The sequence below is a fragment of the Podarcis raffonei genome, chromosome 11, assembly GCF_027172205.1.
Source record: "Podarcis raffonei isolate rPodRaf1 chromosome 11, rPodRaf1.pri, whole genome shotgun sequence".
NCBI lineage: Eukaryota > Metazoa > Chordata > Lepidosauria > Squamata > Lacertidae > Podarcis > Podarcis raffonei.
This window is the reverse complement of record NC_070612.1, coordinates 15232955-15250639: the sequence shown is the minus strand read 5'-3', so window position 1 is coordinate 15250639 and position 17685 is coordinate 15232955. Positions and strand designations below refer to the sequence as shown.

Below are 17685 nucleotides of genomic sequence, written 5' to 3'. Positions count from 1 at the left end.
TCTGTAAGTGACTGTGGAGGCCAGTTCTTGATCCACACATCCTTCCACAGTGGGGACATTGGTTTCCGGGTGGGAGTTGATCGTGGTGTGGATTTGCCGAGCGTGCCTTCCTCTTAGCACGTTTCTCTCTTGCATCCTGAGTTCTATTGTCTTCAAAGCCCATGACACTTTTGGTAAAGGCTGAGCAACAAACAGCCTTGCCATGTGCACAGTTCTATAGGTACGGGAGTGCTGCTGTCAGGAAGAGGAGTTATTGGTAGGAATCTCCTGCAAGCAGCAGTACACATAATGAGGGGTGGATGAGGACTGGTTGTGTGTGTGGATTATCTCTACAATTTGTGGATACAATAAATTATTGTACCATAGAGCAGTTAGTCAGTAGAACCAGTGAAAGAAGCAGGGCTTGATTGATTTAATCCTAAATGATTCCTGGATTCTAACACACGTTCTAAGCATTGACAGAGCACATGGAACCAGTGGCAACAGAACTAACAAATTCAACAAGTACAGCACATGGCCTGTAATTTTATCAGGACAAGTTATTTGTGGTTTACTGTTGTAACAATTGTTTTCTCAAAATTTATCTTGTTTTGTTTTCTCAAAATTTATTGATTGAAAATCAATAAAAGCAGTATTAAAAAAAAACCAAGTACTGCATCCTGTAGATGTATTTGAAATGAACATTTATGGATTATAGCTCCTATAAAAAATCCTTTGCACATTTTGTAAACATATGAAACCTATGCTGTTGGAGTGGGTGGTATAGGTGAGTGTGGTACCCTATAGCTGTCAAGTGACTTCAGATGTATACATGGAATTGGGTCATTCATGTGCATTTATTTACATGCTTGTTTGCTTTTAGGCCTGACTCAAATTTGGCACTCCATATCTGTTAGAAATGTTGCTAAGTATGAGATTCAGCAACTCATAGTGCTTGCTTTAAAATCAAGGCAAGTATTATGACTTCCATGTTCTTCCCCAGCTTGGATTTAAATCTGAGCTGAATAATAACTCCTTCCTAGCCACTTACTTGCCTACTGTTCCAGCAGCAATAACTAATAACAGTGGCCATATTTCCCTACATTCCAGTAATGGGGGTGGGGAACTAGAGGGAGAGGGGAAGGAAGACAAAGAGATCACACAAACCTCTGAAAAACTAAGGAGAAAAGGTATTAAAACACAAACATTCCAATGTTAACATCTCTTCTAGTGCAGGAGATGACTTTCCAGTATCCCTGGCAATAGTTCAAGCTGGTAAAAAGGACCAAGGGCTGTACCACTGCTGCTTGAAGAATATGTATGGGAAAGCGTCTGCAGAATTTACCCTGACCTCTGAAGGTAAATTCTAACATATTGTCTCTTAAGACAAACCACAATTAAAGGTGCTGTTTTACTGTCTAAACCTTGCCTGTGTTGTTTTTGTTCTCTCTGCAGTATTGGAACATCTTTCTAGCCTTCAGGATGTTGAAGGTAAGTCCATATGGAATTCTTCCTGTTCACCTATGGAGAATCGTGCCAAGTCATAATCGTACTGGGGCATATTCTGCATAGCTGTTACTAATTTGAGCCAGGGCTTGTTAGGACGCAGTGACAGAGATGGTTGTAATGTCTGCCCTGAAATATGTGAAGCAGTAATGTACAAGAAAGTCTGTCTGAGTATACATGAAGAGTCTTCCCATCAGCACTGAGTCACCTTATTCTGAGCTCTCCTACGCTGATCGCATCAGCCACTCCTTGAGAGCCTAGCCCACATTCTGCTTTTGACATTTTGTCTTGAAGAGGAACATTATACCTAGGTTCCCCATCATTATGGTTCCCTGGGTCTGCCTCACTCGCTTGGCGAAGGTTGCTGCTTTAGCTTGCAGGGTCAGAAAGCCCCATTGAAACTGAAGCAGCTGAAGTGGCCCCACAGGGACTCTGCTGAGAGAAAGGAACCATAACAATGAACTGTTTTGATACAAGCATTCCCGGTGCCCAAACATGTGGCCTTTGCAAAGTCTTGTGCTATGTAACACTACCCAAGGAGAAAGGCAAGGAATTAAGAGACGAGAAATACTTTCCCCATATGTTGCTATTTCTCTAATCGCACCAGCATGTGTTTTGCTTTGCCCGTGCTAAACATAGATAACACTTTTGCCAACAGGTTTCATCATTGCTGGACGTATTGTGCTAGTCAGCTTTAGCTTATTCAGTCTAGTGGATGGTTAGTTGTTCTGACTCTTCAAGAAGCAGGATTGATCATTCTGTCCCCTTTAAAAACAGTTGCATGGCTTTTCATTCGTTACCTGCAAATGCGTCTTTGTGTGCCTTTGCTATTGGAATTTGATACATGGATGGAATTGCTAAGAGGGGACTCCCAGGTAGTCGTAGAAATGGTAAAGAATGTAGTTCGGGATGGAAGGGTCTGTCAGCATCTGGAGGGCCATAGATTCCCTACCGATTTCCTGACCCCGAATACACAGCAACCACATCACCACATGCCAGAAGGATTAGCCTTCCCCACAGCATGTTCAGGCTGCATTTCCAACAATGAAGATCCACGTAGGACCTGAAGCCTTGAATGCTTCCATGCATGATCACAGATGCTTTAAGCTCCACATCAACCTTCATCACAGAGTTTATTCCTCTTCTGCCCAAGTCTAAAGTTGTCATTTATTTGTACTGAAAACATTACAGTGAATTAAAGTAAACAGGAAGAAAAGAAAAAGGTTACAATAACAAAATAGCAAAAGAATATAATTAAGGTTACAGAGCTATATACTGTTATATATATATGTAAATGGCTATACTTGTTGCTTCCCTAAAAAAAATACCCCTAAAGTTGAAGAAAAGTTGAAAAGGGTTCATTTGCTACATGAGCATCATAGAAAGAACTCTTATCTTTGGATGCTGTCATATAGTGGTTGTTGATGTCAACACTGCACTGCCTGGAGGTCTATAGATATTGGGGTGGTTAAGCAGGTTATTCATATAAATTCTGGAACAGATTTAGGGGGTTCCACCCAATTATTGTTTGCTGCGGCATGTGGGTTAAGTGACTGATTCACCATGAACATAATCTACCAGTTTTGCACACTGCCAAAATTACAGTACCTTAATGTGGATACCGACCAAACTGCGGGAGGTAGTGGAGGACAGAGGTGCCTGGCGTGCTCTGGTCCATGGGGTCACGAAGAGTCGGACACGACTAAACGACTAAACAACAACAACAAATGTGGATACCATGAGCAAGACATGGCCAACAGGAGGAAGAGATACATGGCAACCACGAATCTGTCGGTAGTACGAATCAGCCTCAGAATCAGTACTAACATTTTGCAGTACCTTGCAGTATATCAAAAACCACTACATAGTAACTCTCACTATCAGAAATGCTTTTCAAAAATTATGTGATTTTGCAGTATTAAGAAGGGCATGAAAAATCCCAGAAGCCCTCATACATTTCCCCCCCTGAGCCTTCTTTCTGTCTCCTTTGCTTCCTCTAGTTTGATTCCTCCCCGCCCCCCAGCTGATTTCTCTTTGGTGCGCATACGCATAAACTTTTTTACTCAGCAGAATGTAGTTTCTTCGTTGAAGTCTTATGCATATTTATATATTTGTAGGGTTGGAAGAGATTGAATTCTTAGAGCTTATGTTCAGGGAAGATTTCATCAGTGATAGTTATTTCGGCAACAGCCTGCATGGGAGGATTATAACCGAAGAGCTGCATTTTGGGGAAGGAGTGCACCGAAAGGCTTTCCGAAGCAAAGTCATGCAAGGCTTAGTTCCCGTGTTCGGCCCCGGCCACCCCTGTGTTCTGAAAGTGCACAATGCCATTGCATATGGGACCAGGAACAACGATGAACTCATGAAAAAGAATTACAAATTGGCACTGCAGGTAAGTGCTTGCTGTACCCTTCTGTAATCAAGGCCTGTGGGGACATCCAAGCTTTTAAACTATGGCCACGGTTAACTGTGTTAACTGTTTCCTTTCTTGCCATGCCACTGGATTCTCTTTTATATAGGAATGTTATGTTCAGAACACAGCAAGAGAGTACGCCAAGATATATGCTGCGGAAACAAAACCTCTGGAGGGCTTTGGAGAGGTGCCTGAGTGAGTAACATTTTTTTAAAAATAAAACGTGTGTTGCAACCGTAACAATGGTGTGATGGATAACATCCACACCTAGCTCCATGCATGCTGTTGGACAAGAATGAGAATTAGGAGTGAATTAGCCTCTCTTTCTTCTATTATTTCCTCTGCCTTGAATACTGGATTATGTAAGCCAGTGGTTTTCAACTAGTGTGCCTTGGCACCCTGGGGTGCCTTGAATGATAGTCAGGGGTGCCGCAGGCAATACTGGCCTCTGTCCTTCTTTCCTTCCCTCCCTCCCTCTGATGCCTTCTTGCATCTCTGCCTCCCAAAGGCTTCTGTGGCTGTTTATTGCAGCAGCCCTGGCTACAAGCTCCGCAGGCAAATGGTGCCTCTGGGGCTGGTCAGGAGGTGCTGGTTGCCAGGAGCTGAGGTGGCCTCGGAATAAGCAAGCAAGTGGGTGAGGGAGCCCAGCCAGCCAGTCCACCAGCCCTTGCTGTTGGAAATGGACATTGGAGGGTGTTCAAAAAAGGATGAGAAGCTGCCAGCTTTGCAAGCAAGGGGTGACATAACTAGGTTCCTGATCCCCACAGGGGTGCCACATTATAATGTAGTTGGTCAAGGGAGCCGCGGCCTCAAAAAGGTTGAAAACCTCTGGTGAAATCTCTTCAGGGCAAGGGATTGTCATCTTATCCTTTTTTCATCATGCACACAAGAAACAAACAATGGGTGGCATTCAACTAAATATTTATGCTAGCACAGAAATTATCTCTAGTGCAATGGGTCTCCCCTCCCAATCCTCTACCTGTGCATGCCCTATGTCACCCCCAAATCTGCTCTGGAGGGTTGGTGGGGAGCTCCAGAACAGATGGGGGTGCATGGGGGTGAAGATTCAATTGTGCAAGAGAAAACTTTGCGTCAGCAGAATAGAATAGAATAGACTTTATTTGTGTAGCCGACAGGCCATAACATCAAAAGACAGACACCGACAAAAATACATTACGGATATAGTTACCATAAAATCTTATGACCTATTAAAACCCTAGGTAAAAGCTGGATTATCATTCATCCATGGCCCTCTGTCCCATGGGGCAGCGTCAGCAGAACATTCTCCTTAGTGCTACGCTGAGTACAACCCAATGTATCTGAAGCACTTTGAGCAGTCAAATTGCTGTTAATGCAAACTATTATCGTTATCATTATTATTATTTGTTGTGGGGCGCCAGCTCAACCCTTCACATTGGTAAGGAAACGCCGTTTAAATGCTGTAATGCTGGACCAGCATGACCTCAGATCTTTTTCAAAGGATTTGCTGTTCCACTGTAGGATAGTCATATATAGCCACCTCCTGAAGTGATCGCTGAAATTCCTTCTTGTTCATGCATGACGTTGGGGATGAGTCTTGCATATCCCTGAAATTTGTCATCTCTTTCAAGAGGATATAAGATACCTCCTTCAGATGCATCTGAATCATTTAAAAGTATCTTAGTGGGGGAGACACGTAATACATTGTGCAGGTTAACCTGAAATAAATTTAATAGGCACCTGCCATGTGTGGCAGGACAGAGTCTCATAACACAAAGATGTGATCTTCCAAGCCCATATTTGCAGCATGTTTGCACTTCTGTCTCAGCAACAGCTACACTGACTTGCTCATGCCCACAGAATGTAAGATGGCAGGATCCCCAAGGATGTGCTTTATGGGGAGTTGGGTTCAGGTACCAGGCCTGTTGGCAGACCAACTCTGCATTATAAAGATGTCTGTAAATGTGGTGTGAAGACTGGCAACAACAACCCTGCCTTGTAGTTCCTGGAAGCAGCAGTGAGGTTGTGTATCCACAGCAGCAGCAGCCAGAGGAGAATGCTAGGAGGAGCGCAGAGAGAAGAAATGCCATGGTGCACCTGGAACAGCAAAAGCAGACGCCTTCACCTGCTCCATCTGCAATAAAACATGTCATTCCTCCACCGACACAGCAGGCATTGTAACTCTCCCAACGGTTTCACTTTACCCTTGCATTCTTCCATTGTCTCTTGAGACACACCGATGCCAACAATAATGCAAAGAAAGAGAGAGACAGTTTGTCCTGGTTGTGTGCATCGACCCTCTCTGTTCAGCAGGGCTGCTACTTCATTTCTAGATCTGCAGTAAAAAAATATTGGTTCAAACAAGGTGAAAGTGCAGAGTTAAAAATAGAAGTCGCCTCTGGAAAATGTAAAGGGAAGATGCGAGCAGCACATCTGAGCACACTGTGCTGGGCCTGAGCTCTGGAGGCGATGATGGAATAGCTTTAGGGCTCTTATTTACACATCACAACAGCTGTACTCATATCTATGAAGGATTTTCCAAGCGGAAACCCAGCTCAAAAACGCTGCGGTAATTTGCTAAAGAATCCTGTTCCAGCTCTTCCTAAAAATGTGTCCCTCCTGACCTCTCCAAACACTTCCTTGAGTATGTTTCTTTATTTTTTTAAATCGATGTTATCACAGACTACTTTTCCGAAGCTGAAAACTATATGTTACAAAGAACTAGGGGTGGGTGGAATGGCCTTTATCTAGCTCATTTCTGTTTTTCATCTGTTGACTGGTAAGTTCCGTTCCATTTCCATGCAGAGGTAGTTTTTTAAAGGGAAAATCCACACAGATGTAGTTGATTTAACCATAATCCTGATGTGGTCTCCCCCTCATGCCCCTTTAGTGTTCCTTTTACACGTGTTGAAAATCTTACAGCAGTTCCCCCAGGAGTGACAGCATTTTATAATGTGCCATCAGTCTCAGAGATAACATACAGAAAGAAATACAGCAGTCTGCATGGACTCATGAGTGCAGCCTTAAGCGCTGCCTAGGATTATAATGTGTCATTGTCTAATTTATTGGTTTTCATTTTAGAATCATTCCTATTTTCCTTGTTCATCGGCCCAAGAACAATGTCCCTTATGCGACCGTGGAAGAGGAGCTGATTGGAGAATTCGTGAAATACTCCATCAGGGATGGGAAAGAAATAAACTTCCTGCGAAGAGACTCGGAAGCTGGCCAGAAATGCTGCACCTTTCAGCACTGGGTGTACGAGAGAACCAGTGGCAGCTTGCTTGTAACAGATATGCAAGGTGAGCATCTCATCACTACATGGCTGTGTTAGATGTCAAGCTGATGGAAGTGTAGCAGCTGACAAGTGAGCGATGAAGTCCCTGGTTCAAGCCTCACTTCAGCCAGAGGTTCACTGGCTGACGTCAGGCAAACCATTCATCTCACAGACAAAGCCCCGTCCCCATATCTGCGGTATCAGTAATGCCATCCTCCCAACATTGGTGTCAATGGGTGAGTGGAATGGCAGTGGTAGGGTTGCATAGCCACACTGGTGGGAGGGATAGATCTGCTCCACCAGTGTATCCATGCAGCTCAGACCTTGCCACTTGCCCAGCCCTGTCCAAATAAGCTGCAGAAAGGCTGGTGTTGGGGAGGCCTCTCTGCAGCTCCACCCAACACCTGGGCTGCTACTGTGTAGTATGATGAAAATTAGGGGTGCACAAGCATGGAAGTGAATTCTTCTACCTTCAGGCATTCTTCCCAAAGCTTGAAATTCCATCTGGGTGTCAAAGAAGGGATAGAGCACTGCATTCCTTTTTTGTTAGCCTGAAGCTACAAAGGAAGAGCTTCCTCTGCTCTATGACCAGCACAGAAGCAGAGCAGGTTCCATTTGTGTGTTTGTGTGTGTGTGTGTGTGTGTTTTGCTGTTCTGTATGGCGGGGAGGAGGCCCCCCTCAATGGAGGGTGGCACTTAGAACAGTAACTAAGTTTAACCTGGAAGCTTCTATAAGCGTCAGACATCACGTGACCCACGTGATTCGCAGTTTGGAAGTTTAGACAGCCCATCACGTTGGGAGTGGGAGTGGCCCGGGCTTTCAGGAATGTATATAAGCAGTTGCTTTGTCCCTTGTTTCCCAGTTATGTAGTTCAATAAAGGTTCTTGCTGTGTCCTGCCTCCTGGGAACCCACCTACACTTCACGTTCCTGGTTGGGTTCACATGGAAGAACAAAGAGTTTGGTAACCCTCCCCCCCACCACAGTCTATTGTTGCAGTTGGTGCTCAGCTGGTTTTTCCTGTGACTCTTGCCCTGGGCCCAAGTTGGGTAGAGGTTTGTAAGCTGAAAGTGTGACTAACCCACGATCAGGTCACCCCTTCAGTAGCTGCTGCAGGTTGGATGCCTGCAGGTACAGCACATCACTGACTAAAGTAGAACTCCTGTCAAAAGATTTATGGATATTTCCTTTTCTCCAGCCTCCTCAAGGCTGCAGTGCTTTTTATTCAGAATGTGTTACCTCCTGTCAGAGGAAAGAAATGAATTATCTACCTGCTGTGGCAAGTATTCAGCTTCCACAATGGTGCTATATTCAACTAATATAACAAATGCAGCAAGAAATTCCTACATTTTTCCACTGCTGGTAACCGGTTTGAAAAGAGGATAGAAAGCATTATAGATTCTTTTTCAAAAAAGAAATGTGCAGTGTTCATTTCAGCTCATCTGTTACACTTCACAAGGTCTTATTGTTAGGTTCAGACTTTGGCACACAAGCTCAGCTGGGTGTACTCCCAAGGGAAACAAGCCCTCTGCCAGCACAGCAGAAGTTTTACTGGTGCAGGCAGCAATTGGGTTGTGCACAGTGGGCTGGGCTGAGAGCTCCTGCTTCAGTTGTTGACTGAGCTGCTCTCCTATGGCTACTGGCAGTGAATGGGCTGGCCTGGGAATGCCTGCACTCTCTTTGGTGTGCTCACAGAGCCATTCTCACCTGTGGCACTGCTGAGTTGAAGCTGCTGCCAGTGATTGGGCTTGGCTGGAACCACTTGCCTGCCCACATTCCCCCAACGTGCAATGACTGGTCCACATTCAGCTGCAGTCCATGTTGTGGCTGCTCTGAGATGGTTAAGTCCACAGTCTAAAATTACCTAACTGCATTACTGAGTGTGTCTTGTACTAGTCACATTTTGGCAAAAAAGAGGTTTCAGCAATGCAATGTTGGAACTGCAGGATTTCAGTGCCTCTCTGCCTGTGAGCAGGCCTCACCGAGGTGCAATGGGCACAATGGCTTGCGACCAACCAAATCAGCACAGTCCAACTTTTCATACCAAGTGGGCCACCATTTTCAACCTGGAAAATGCAGCTGCACAGTGCCTTGTCGTGTGAGGGTGGGGGAGCAAGGCCAAACTTTGATGCACATCCTCACTCCTTGCACTGCCTTCCCATAGCCCCCTAAGTGAGGTGCTGGGCTTTGGGAAGGAGGTGGGAGGGTCCTATAGCCCTCCCACCTTCTTCCCCAAGCTGGGAAAGTGCAACTAGGCTTTGGGAAGGAAGAGGAATGGTTCTAGGACCCTGTCAGAGTCCTCATGCCTCCTTCCCAAAGCCCAGTGCCTCCTTACCCAGCTTTGGGAAGGCAGTGTGAGGTCTGTGCGTGTCAAATGTTGCCGAGGGCCATGTGTGGCCCTCAAGCCACACATTGGACTATTCTGAACTGAATCATTCCATGCATGGGACAACTTCTGTGATCGCAACAGAAGGAGGTGAAGTTCTGTGGAGCTCACTTGGCCATAGTGATCATTGTGTGACCTTGGCCCGTTCCCTTGTGTCTTACCCTCATCTAGGTATCTCACACAAAAAGAGGAAGGCAGAGAACCATATGCCCCAGTCGAATCTCCTTGAAGGAAGGGCAGAGTAAAAACGCAATAAATAAATACTCAACTGCATTCCACCCTGTGAGTTGTGATCTTTGCGGATTCAGGATCCCCACTGCAGATCTTTATTGGGACGCCAGAACCGAACAAAGAGTGGAGGGTCAGATCCAAAAAGTCTTCCTGAGCTGAAGCAGCTCATCAAGAGGCACAGTAGTGGGGCAAAAGGTGTAGATAAGCCGTAAGAGGAAGAGATGCTCCAGAGTAGACCTGTATTCAATGACAGTGCTGAATGAATAACCTGCCTTGGAGAAATGAAATATTTGTGACGGTATATACAAAGAGTGTGATGGATAGCATCTGTAATCACCAGTGAAGCCAACAAAAACTGCATTAATATATAAAGCTTTTCTATACCTGAAATACCCCTGTGTGATCCCGGCTTGCTGTTTTATTTTGTAGGTGTAGGAATGAAACTAACCGACGTTGGCATAGCAACACAGGCCAAAGGGTGAGTGAAGCAGCGCCATTTTTTAATGACCTGGTTTTCCCCCCATTGTTGTCTCAGCCTTGTGATATTGCAAACTTAATAGAGAAGGTTGCAGCACGCAGCATCCATTTTATGCCACAGCTCTTAAAAGCAAAATGCATTTCAGTAGGGCTTTCTTGCTGACTTCTGGTGGATAAAATGTTAATGGAACCTTCCTTTTGAAAAGGCTCATTGGTTTGCTTCTAGGAGAGGGAGTGATAAACACACTGAAGACACTCTTGGTTGTCCCCCACCCCCCATACAATATCATGTTCTACCTAACCCATCTGGGAACAAACCATCATTCTTCCTAACAGGGGTGTGTTTGTGTGTGTGTGTGTAGCAGCAGCCAAAGGATATAGTAGTAGTATTTTGCTCAAATCCATTATCAGGGCTCACCAATGAAGAGCTCACAATATTAGAGTTAATATCAGTGCACTGGCACAGAATGCACAAACTGAGCTCTACCCACATACTTTATGCAGTTTTGCTGCATTAGCCAGCACAGGGTGAATCAAGAGCTTCCTTGATAAAAGGGAAGCATTAAGGGGGAAGCGATGGGCGAAGGTAACAAACTATTAAACCAAGAAATGATCTGTTGGAATTCTATGAAAACAAATTGTGTGGGTGGGTTTTTAAAAATACATTTTTATGAATTTAAACAAGAGGTGGCATGTTATGCTAAAGATTCAGAACCCTAGTTGCATGGGGAAATTCATTTCATCCTTTCCTTGCTTTGGTTACTCCTAAAAGACTTCATCAAAGTTTATGCATCTTCTATATGCTTCCAAGAGTTCAGCAATTTGCATACAGGCTGTAAAAAAGTAAAATAGGGGACAAGATGTATTCAACATAAATTCTTCTAGATAAGAAAGGAGATAGGAAATATATTTTTAAATGATCCATAGTAGCTATGAATATTTTCTTCAAGAAAAACTAGCTGGGTGCGGAGAGAATAAAATAATGTACTGTACTAGGAAAGAAAAAGGAAATGTTTACATTGCTGGAAGGAAACTGAAACACTGATGTAATGCAGTCTACTCAGAATGGTCTGCTTTGTCTTTAAATATAAATCGCCCAGAGTACCATATCATGCAAATCACTGAGAATCACGATGCTAATTTGCAAGTGAAAGCAGAGGTGGGTGGATAAGAAAATTCAACCCATCAGCTATGTAGTTAGAAACCAGGAGCCACCTGAAATGCAAAACAACATGATTCCTCAGAGGATCTTTCCATTTTCTCGCCTTCAACATGTAATTCTGCATTTTTTAAAAGAGTAATGGTGGACTAATGTCTCTCTTGTTTGCTCGTTTGTTTATATATTTATTACTATTAGTTATTAGGATTTGTATTTATAGCCAGCTGCTCATCAAATGGTCCCAGGGCAAGATACAAAGAGACATTTAAAATAAAATAAGAAGTGTAATTACAACCATAACATAACAAAGCAACCAATTATCAGAATAACGTAACTGCATCACATAACTACAGTACACAGCAATGGAGGAGGAGGGAAGATAGCCATTCAGCCAAAGACCCGAGTCCAATCTGATGGTAGTGCAACCTCTTCCTTATGAGAGGATTACTCACTTAATGCCAGGGCTGGGCCAATACATTTTGGCACCTGAGCAAGCCACAAATGCCCCCCAGGGAAGAAGGGGTGTGTGAAGATCTACATCAGGAACAAGGGTGTATGGAGATCAACAGTGTTTCCTATTTGCTGAGAGGTCACTGCAGAGGCAGCATTGCGGGGGGCGGGGCTGCTGGGACGACGACAGATCCATCCTCCAATGAGTGTGCCGCAGCTGTCGCTGCCACCGTGGCAACAGCAGCACTGAGTGGTGCATTCCTTGGAAGCCAGATCTGCTGCCCCTGTGGATCCTGCCGCCTGAGGCAGTCGCCTCACCTTGTCTCATGGATGGGGCAGGCCTCCTTAATGCAGCAACTGTCCAAGACTTCAGGCAGAAGGCCTTCTCTGTTGAATAGTGAGTAGACATGGCAGACGACACACTGATTTCTCCAAAGCAGCTCTTTATTTTGTAAGCTGGAACAGAAACTGAACAGCAAACAGCTCAGCCGGCCTGCTTTTATAGGCAGCCGGCTGTCAACAATGTAGCAACAACAACCCAGGGTTTCCCGCCTAAAATAACTGACGTGGACCTGAGTGAAAACTACATACACAATACTCCTGGTGGCCAGGGTGAGAACTTCAATACATAACATTCTCAGTCTCACTTACTGAGAGCCACAGCACAACAGCACTCTGCCTACCTGTGATTCCCAGCAGCTAGTATTGAGGGGCTTAATGCCTCTGAGGTATTGTAACTAGGAGCCATTGGCAGGCTTCCTAATATATAGACTTTGTGTTCAAATTGAGGGTTGCGATATATTTCAATACTTTTGTGACATTTTGATTTCTTTTTGGCCAACTTAACTTTATTATGAAAATTAAGTAGGTTATAAGTTGTTGGTTTTTTGTTTTGTTTTTAAAGTAAGTAAACAAGGAAATCTTTTTAAAAAAAACTTAATTCACTATCCCAGTGCATATTTTTTCCAGTTTTGAATGTTTCTAATTCTTGAGGTCATTACCTTTTTTTCATCTGCCTTGTATTCTTGGTAGATTTTGAGTGGGGGGAAAAGATACTCTAATGTCTTGATGTAAGTTCACAGGTTTATGAAATGCCATTAAGGCAAAGCACTTTGAATAATTCATGACCATTTATTTTCTTCCTTTTGACGATATACGTTTTTAATGAGCATACAATATGTGTTGCAGAAGATCGCACTGATTAATATTCTGCACAATATTTCCTGCAATGGCCAAATCCCATTAATCTTTTCCTAAGACAGTGAAAAGAATTCTGGGAAGATACTACTTGACTGGGAAAGAATGCTGTTGGTTCTCAGCAGTATTTTAGCCACAGTTGTGTGTGTGTGTTTTAAAGAAAGTTTATGGCAGAATTGTTCACATCACAGGAATGCAAACTGTGTCCCAAACTGAACAGAGGATGCATTCAAATTTAAATAGAGGGATTGCAAAAATACAAGTGAGATTTTGGCTTTGGCAAACTCCTCAGGTTTAAATGTTATTATTTATTTCATTTCCTATGTTGCATATATTAACAAAAACCTGTTAAAACAATTGCATATATATAGCAATCAAAAACTACTACATGTTCATACAGTTGAACACGTTGCGAGTCGAATGTTTTGGCTCCTAAACGCCACAAATCCGGAAGTGAGTGTTCCAGTTTGCGAACCTTCTTTGGAACCTGAAAGTCCAATGTGACTTCCGTGGCTTCCAATTGGCTGCAGGAACTTCCTGCAGCCAATCGGAATCCGCACCTTGGTTTCCAAATGTTTTGGAAGTTGAATGGACTTCTGGAACGGATTCTGTTTGACTTCCGAGGTACCACTGTATATAAAAACATTTTTAATTCAGTGCACATACTGACCAGGATAAAATTGTCTAAAGCTTACTGGTGTATATCTTGCACTGTGTATAAAAGCAACACAGATACCTTCATTTTTAGACTCCACTTGGGAGCTTGGCTGTGGACCCTCCTATGAGGTGCAACTATGTGGGGATTCTCACAATAAGCTCTGTGACACACCTCTGATCTCTAAATTGGTCTCAAGAGAAACAGACCTCCCTGAGGAGCTGACTGCTATGCTAATTCACCTGTCCCAAATGAATACTTGATTTTGACGTTTACTGACTTGTGTGGAAAGAAGCTGTGGGGAATATCAGCCACAAGTACCCTGCTCTCCTAACCTATAAATTATCTCTCATATCATATTTAACAATGTCAAAGGAACCTACTCTGCTGATGGTTCTCTCACCGTCTGTAGCCCTTTTCAAACACATCTTCTCCTGTCCCCGATGTCTTGAATAATACTGGTGAGACAAATCCACTCACATTACAGTATCTGTATATGAAAACACAACAGAAATTGAATGAAACCATTTTCGAAGTAGCAATTTGCAAACCAAATAGCACCAAATTTGGTTGCAGATCTTGCAAGATGTCCTGGAGTTTTTTGATCAAACAGTTCCTTGCTTCAGCAGCTCTTACAGGATGAAGTTGACTTTTAAAATAAAAAAACTGGGGCTATTTGATTACTGTGTAATACTCAGTCAGCCTCTAGCAAGTACAGTGTTGAGCTTCTGGGGTTGTATTTTCATTTTGTGGCATGTCTCTTAAGATTAAGAGCAGGGTACAGATGATGAGACTGTAGCCTTTGTTTATGCATCATGGCATGAACTTTGCAAAAGCCTGGCTTTTGGCCCATGCAGTCTCTCTCTTGATCCAGTCAACTGAGTCTGAATGATGGTGGGAAGGAGTTCATCTCTTGATTAGTACAGGGTTGTACCTTGGCTTTGAGTCTGGGTTCTCCTGCATGTGAAACATGAGCCTGTTCCACCTGGCTCCCCCTGCAACTCTTGTCCTCCTGGTGTCAGTGATTGAATCTTAGGGTTGTGGGAAGGCAAATGTCCTATATGTCTGATACGTGGCTGAGAGGGTAGGCAACCACTCTGCGGAACTTGCAGTATAGAGTGTTTTGTCCAGGCATGCAAAAAGTGAGTGGGGCCATTTTCCCCACCTCTTCCGGGGGTGGGGGAGGTTAAACCTCGCATCTCCTGCTTCCAGACCAGAGCCACCAAAGGTAGCTGCTGATAATTGACATGTTTCCATGGCTGCCCTTGTTGCATGTCTTGGCTTCTCCTTTTGACTGCTTGTGAAAAAAGTATTTTCCTACCTGAATGGCCCTTGAACTTTGTTGCAAGAAGATGTTGCAAGATGTTGAGGGTGGGGAAGCATATGTGCTGGTGTGTGTGTGTGTGTGTGTGTGTGTTTATTATCCTATTATTGGCACCCTCCTTGTGTGGGCAGGCATGTGGGCATCTTTGCAAAAACAGTTCCTGATTACTATTTATTAGTTTGTGAATCACTTTCCCCATATGTCTCAATACTATTTATAAACATGCCATAAAATAAAGCTGCAAATACTGTTTAAAATAGTACAAAAAAACCACAGTTGAGGGTAGGTTTAAAAACAGAACAAAATGAAGACCTAAAACAGAGACCTTTTCACCCCACTAGCAAAGCTTGCCAAAGCAAAAACATCTCAACAGGGATGCTGTTCCACAGAATTGGTAGGCAGACACTGAGGGAGTTCTGCTGCTTTTACGCTTCTCTCTCTCTCTCTCTCTCTCTCTCTCTCTCTCTCTCTCTCTCTCTGTATTTTCTGGGTTGTGTCTTCCCCCCCATCCATCCATTCCACTGACCAGGGCTGGCCCTACCATTAGGCAGAGTGAGATGGCCGCCTCAGGCAGCAGGTGATGAGAGGCAGCTGTGGTAGGCCTCTGGCTGTTGTTCCTGAGCCCCACATCCTCTTATGGTGAACAGAGCTGCATATGTTACGCAACTCCCTGTCCTGGGGCCCTAACCCATCCCACTGGAGAACACTATCCTGTCTCCTGTCTTGAAATAAGAATTAACCTGCCAGACCAGTTGGCTTCTGAACATGGAATGAAGAGGAGGCACCATCTTGATCTTCACCTCAGACAGCACAGTGTCCTAGGATGGCCTTCCTGCTCACATAGGAGCAGCATATACCTCCTCCTGGCCTGGCACCATTTGAGTAGAAGATTGCTCTGTTAATCCTTCTACTTGTGGTTTCCTCCCTCAGTTGCTGACTTGAACATTAATGAGTTTTATATTTTTATTATAACCCGCTTTCAGCCTTCACAGTAGATGATAGCAATCGTAATCGTAATAGTAATGTCAGTTTCCCGTCACAATGTTCTCGTTACAGTAATTATTTGCAATATAGTTCCAGCTCAGTAGAGGGCACACTTTACTCTCTCTGCGTCTCTCTCATACACACAAACTTTTTAAAAATCCCCGTTCAGTCCTCTGGAGGAAGGGAGAATCTAAGCCAATGAAATTAGCCTTTGTTAATCAAATATTTAATCAAGCCCACTCTGCTAGGCCTAAACAAAAGGTAGAGTGTGGCCAGCAGACAGCTTTGCAAGTGCTAAAGCAAAACTTGGGCTGAATGTGAAAGGCTGGAGATGAATAACATTTTCCTTTGCCAAAAAACAAAACAAAAAGAGACACAAAAGGCTGGTGTTTCTGGGCACCCCTTTTTAACATGGTTACAATGGCTTGGTGACTAAACCAATATGTGGGCCTGTGAGTTTCTGATATGGTTTTGGAGGAGCCATAGCCTCTCATCTTCTCACATGGGAGTCACTACAGCATGGCTCCATCTCACAACACCTATAGGTCTTGGCTCAACACATATTGCTGTCTGAGCTGAAGGACAAGACTGCCTCCACTGTTCCATATATAGTGGTTAACTGAGCCAGCAATTGATTAAAAAAACACAACAACAGCGCCATCAGTAGGGCAGCATTTTCTACTGCATTTGAGGGCAGTAGATTAAGGGCACAGGGCATGGCACACATGATTCTGCCCTCCAGCACCTTGCACTAATTCCTGCCTCCTGCACTGGCCATCAAAGGCAACTGCCTCAGTCTACCTAATGGTAGGGCTTGCCCTGAAATTTAATGTTGGAAGCCCAGGATACATGGGACAACTGCTGTGCAGTTTCTCTTCATACCAGTGTTGCCCCTGCGGGAAACTGGTTTATCGCTGGCAGAGTGGCAGGAGGTTCCTTTCACATGGTCTGGGATCCTGACATTACCTTTATCATGTGGGAAGCTGCCACGTGGCTTCATTGCCATGAGGTAATATGAGTTGGCGCCATAAACGTGAAAACAAAATGACGTTTGCCTGGGTTGGGCCAGGTTATGGCTAATTATTAGTGATGAAAGTCCAGGAGCCTCGCTGATGGTCCTTTGGCACCAGTAACTCCTGTTTCTAATAGTTATGTAGAAGAAGGAGCCACCAACTCAGAAAAGTGGGTTGGGGGTAAATGGTCTCTTAAAAGGTAAAGGGACCCCTGACCATTAGGTACAGTCGTGGCCGACTCTGGGGTTGCGGTGCTCAGCTCGCTTTACTGACCGAGGGAGCCAGCGTACAGCTTCCAGGTCATGTGGCCAGTATGACTAAGCGCTTCTGGCGAATCAGAGCAGCGCACAGAAATGGCGTTTACCTTCCCGCCAGAGCGGTACCTATTTATCTACTTGCACTTTGATGTGCATTCGAACTGCTAGGTTGGCAGGAACAGGGACCGAGCAACAGGAGCTCACCCCTTCGCAGGGATTCGAACCACCGCTGACCTGATCGGCAAGTCCTAGGCTCTGTGGTTTAACCCACAGCGCCACCTGCGTCCCTCATGGTCTCTTAGAAGCAGCTAAAAAAGACTAGATGGCAAAAGCCTGGGGTAATAAACAGCTTATTTCAGCTGTTTGTCATAAAGGACCAAACATAGCTGCCCCTCTGGGAAA

The 17685-nt window shown here is 44.3% G+C and overlaps 1 protein-coding gene across 4 annotated transcripts in view; it reads left to right on the top strand.

Annotated features, from left to right (window-relative positions):
• The window catches only part of ALPK2 (alpha kinase 2), a 62890-nt gene that overhangs the window by 40806 nt on the left and 4399 nt on the right, over window positions 1–17685 (top strand). For 2 of the 4 annotated variants that reach the window (XM_053408789.1, XM_053408788.1), the window contains exons 7-12: window positions 1211–1338; window positions 1435–1470; window positions 3603–3877; window positions 4005–4093; window positions 6959–7176; window positions 10197–10245. In XM_053408789.1, coding sequence (XP_053264764.1) covers window positions 1211–1338; window positions 1435–1470; window positions 3603–3877; window positions 4005–4093; window positions 6959–7176; window positions 10197–10245 — 795 coding nt within the window. Of the gene's footprint in view, window positions 1–1210; window positions 1339–1434; window positions 1471–3602; window positions 3878–4004; window positions 4094–6958; window positions 7177–10196; window positions 10246–17685 lie in introns of those variants that run through there. The other 2 variants (XM_053408790.1, XM_053408791.1) reach the window with 2 other exon arrangements.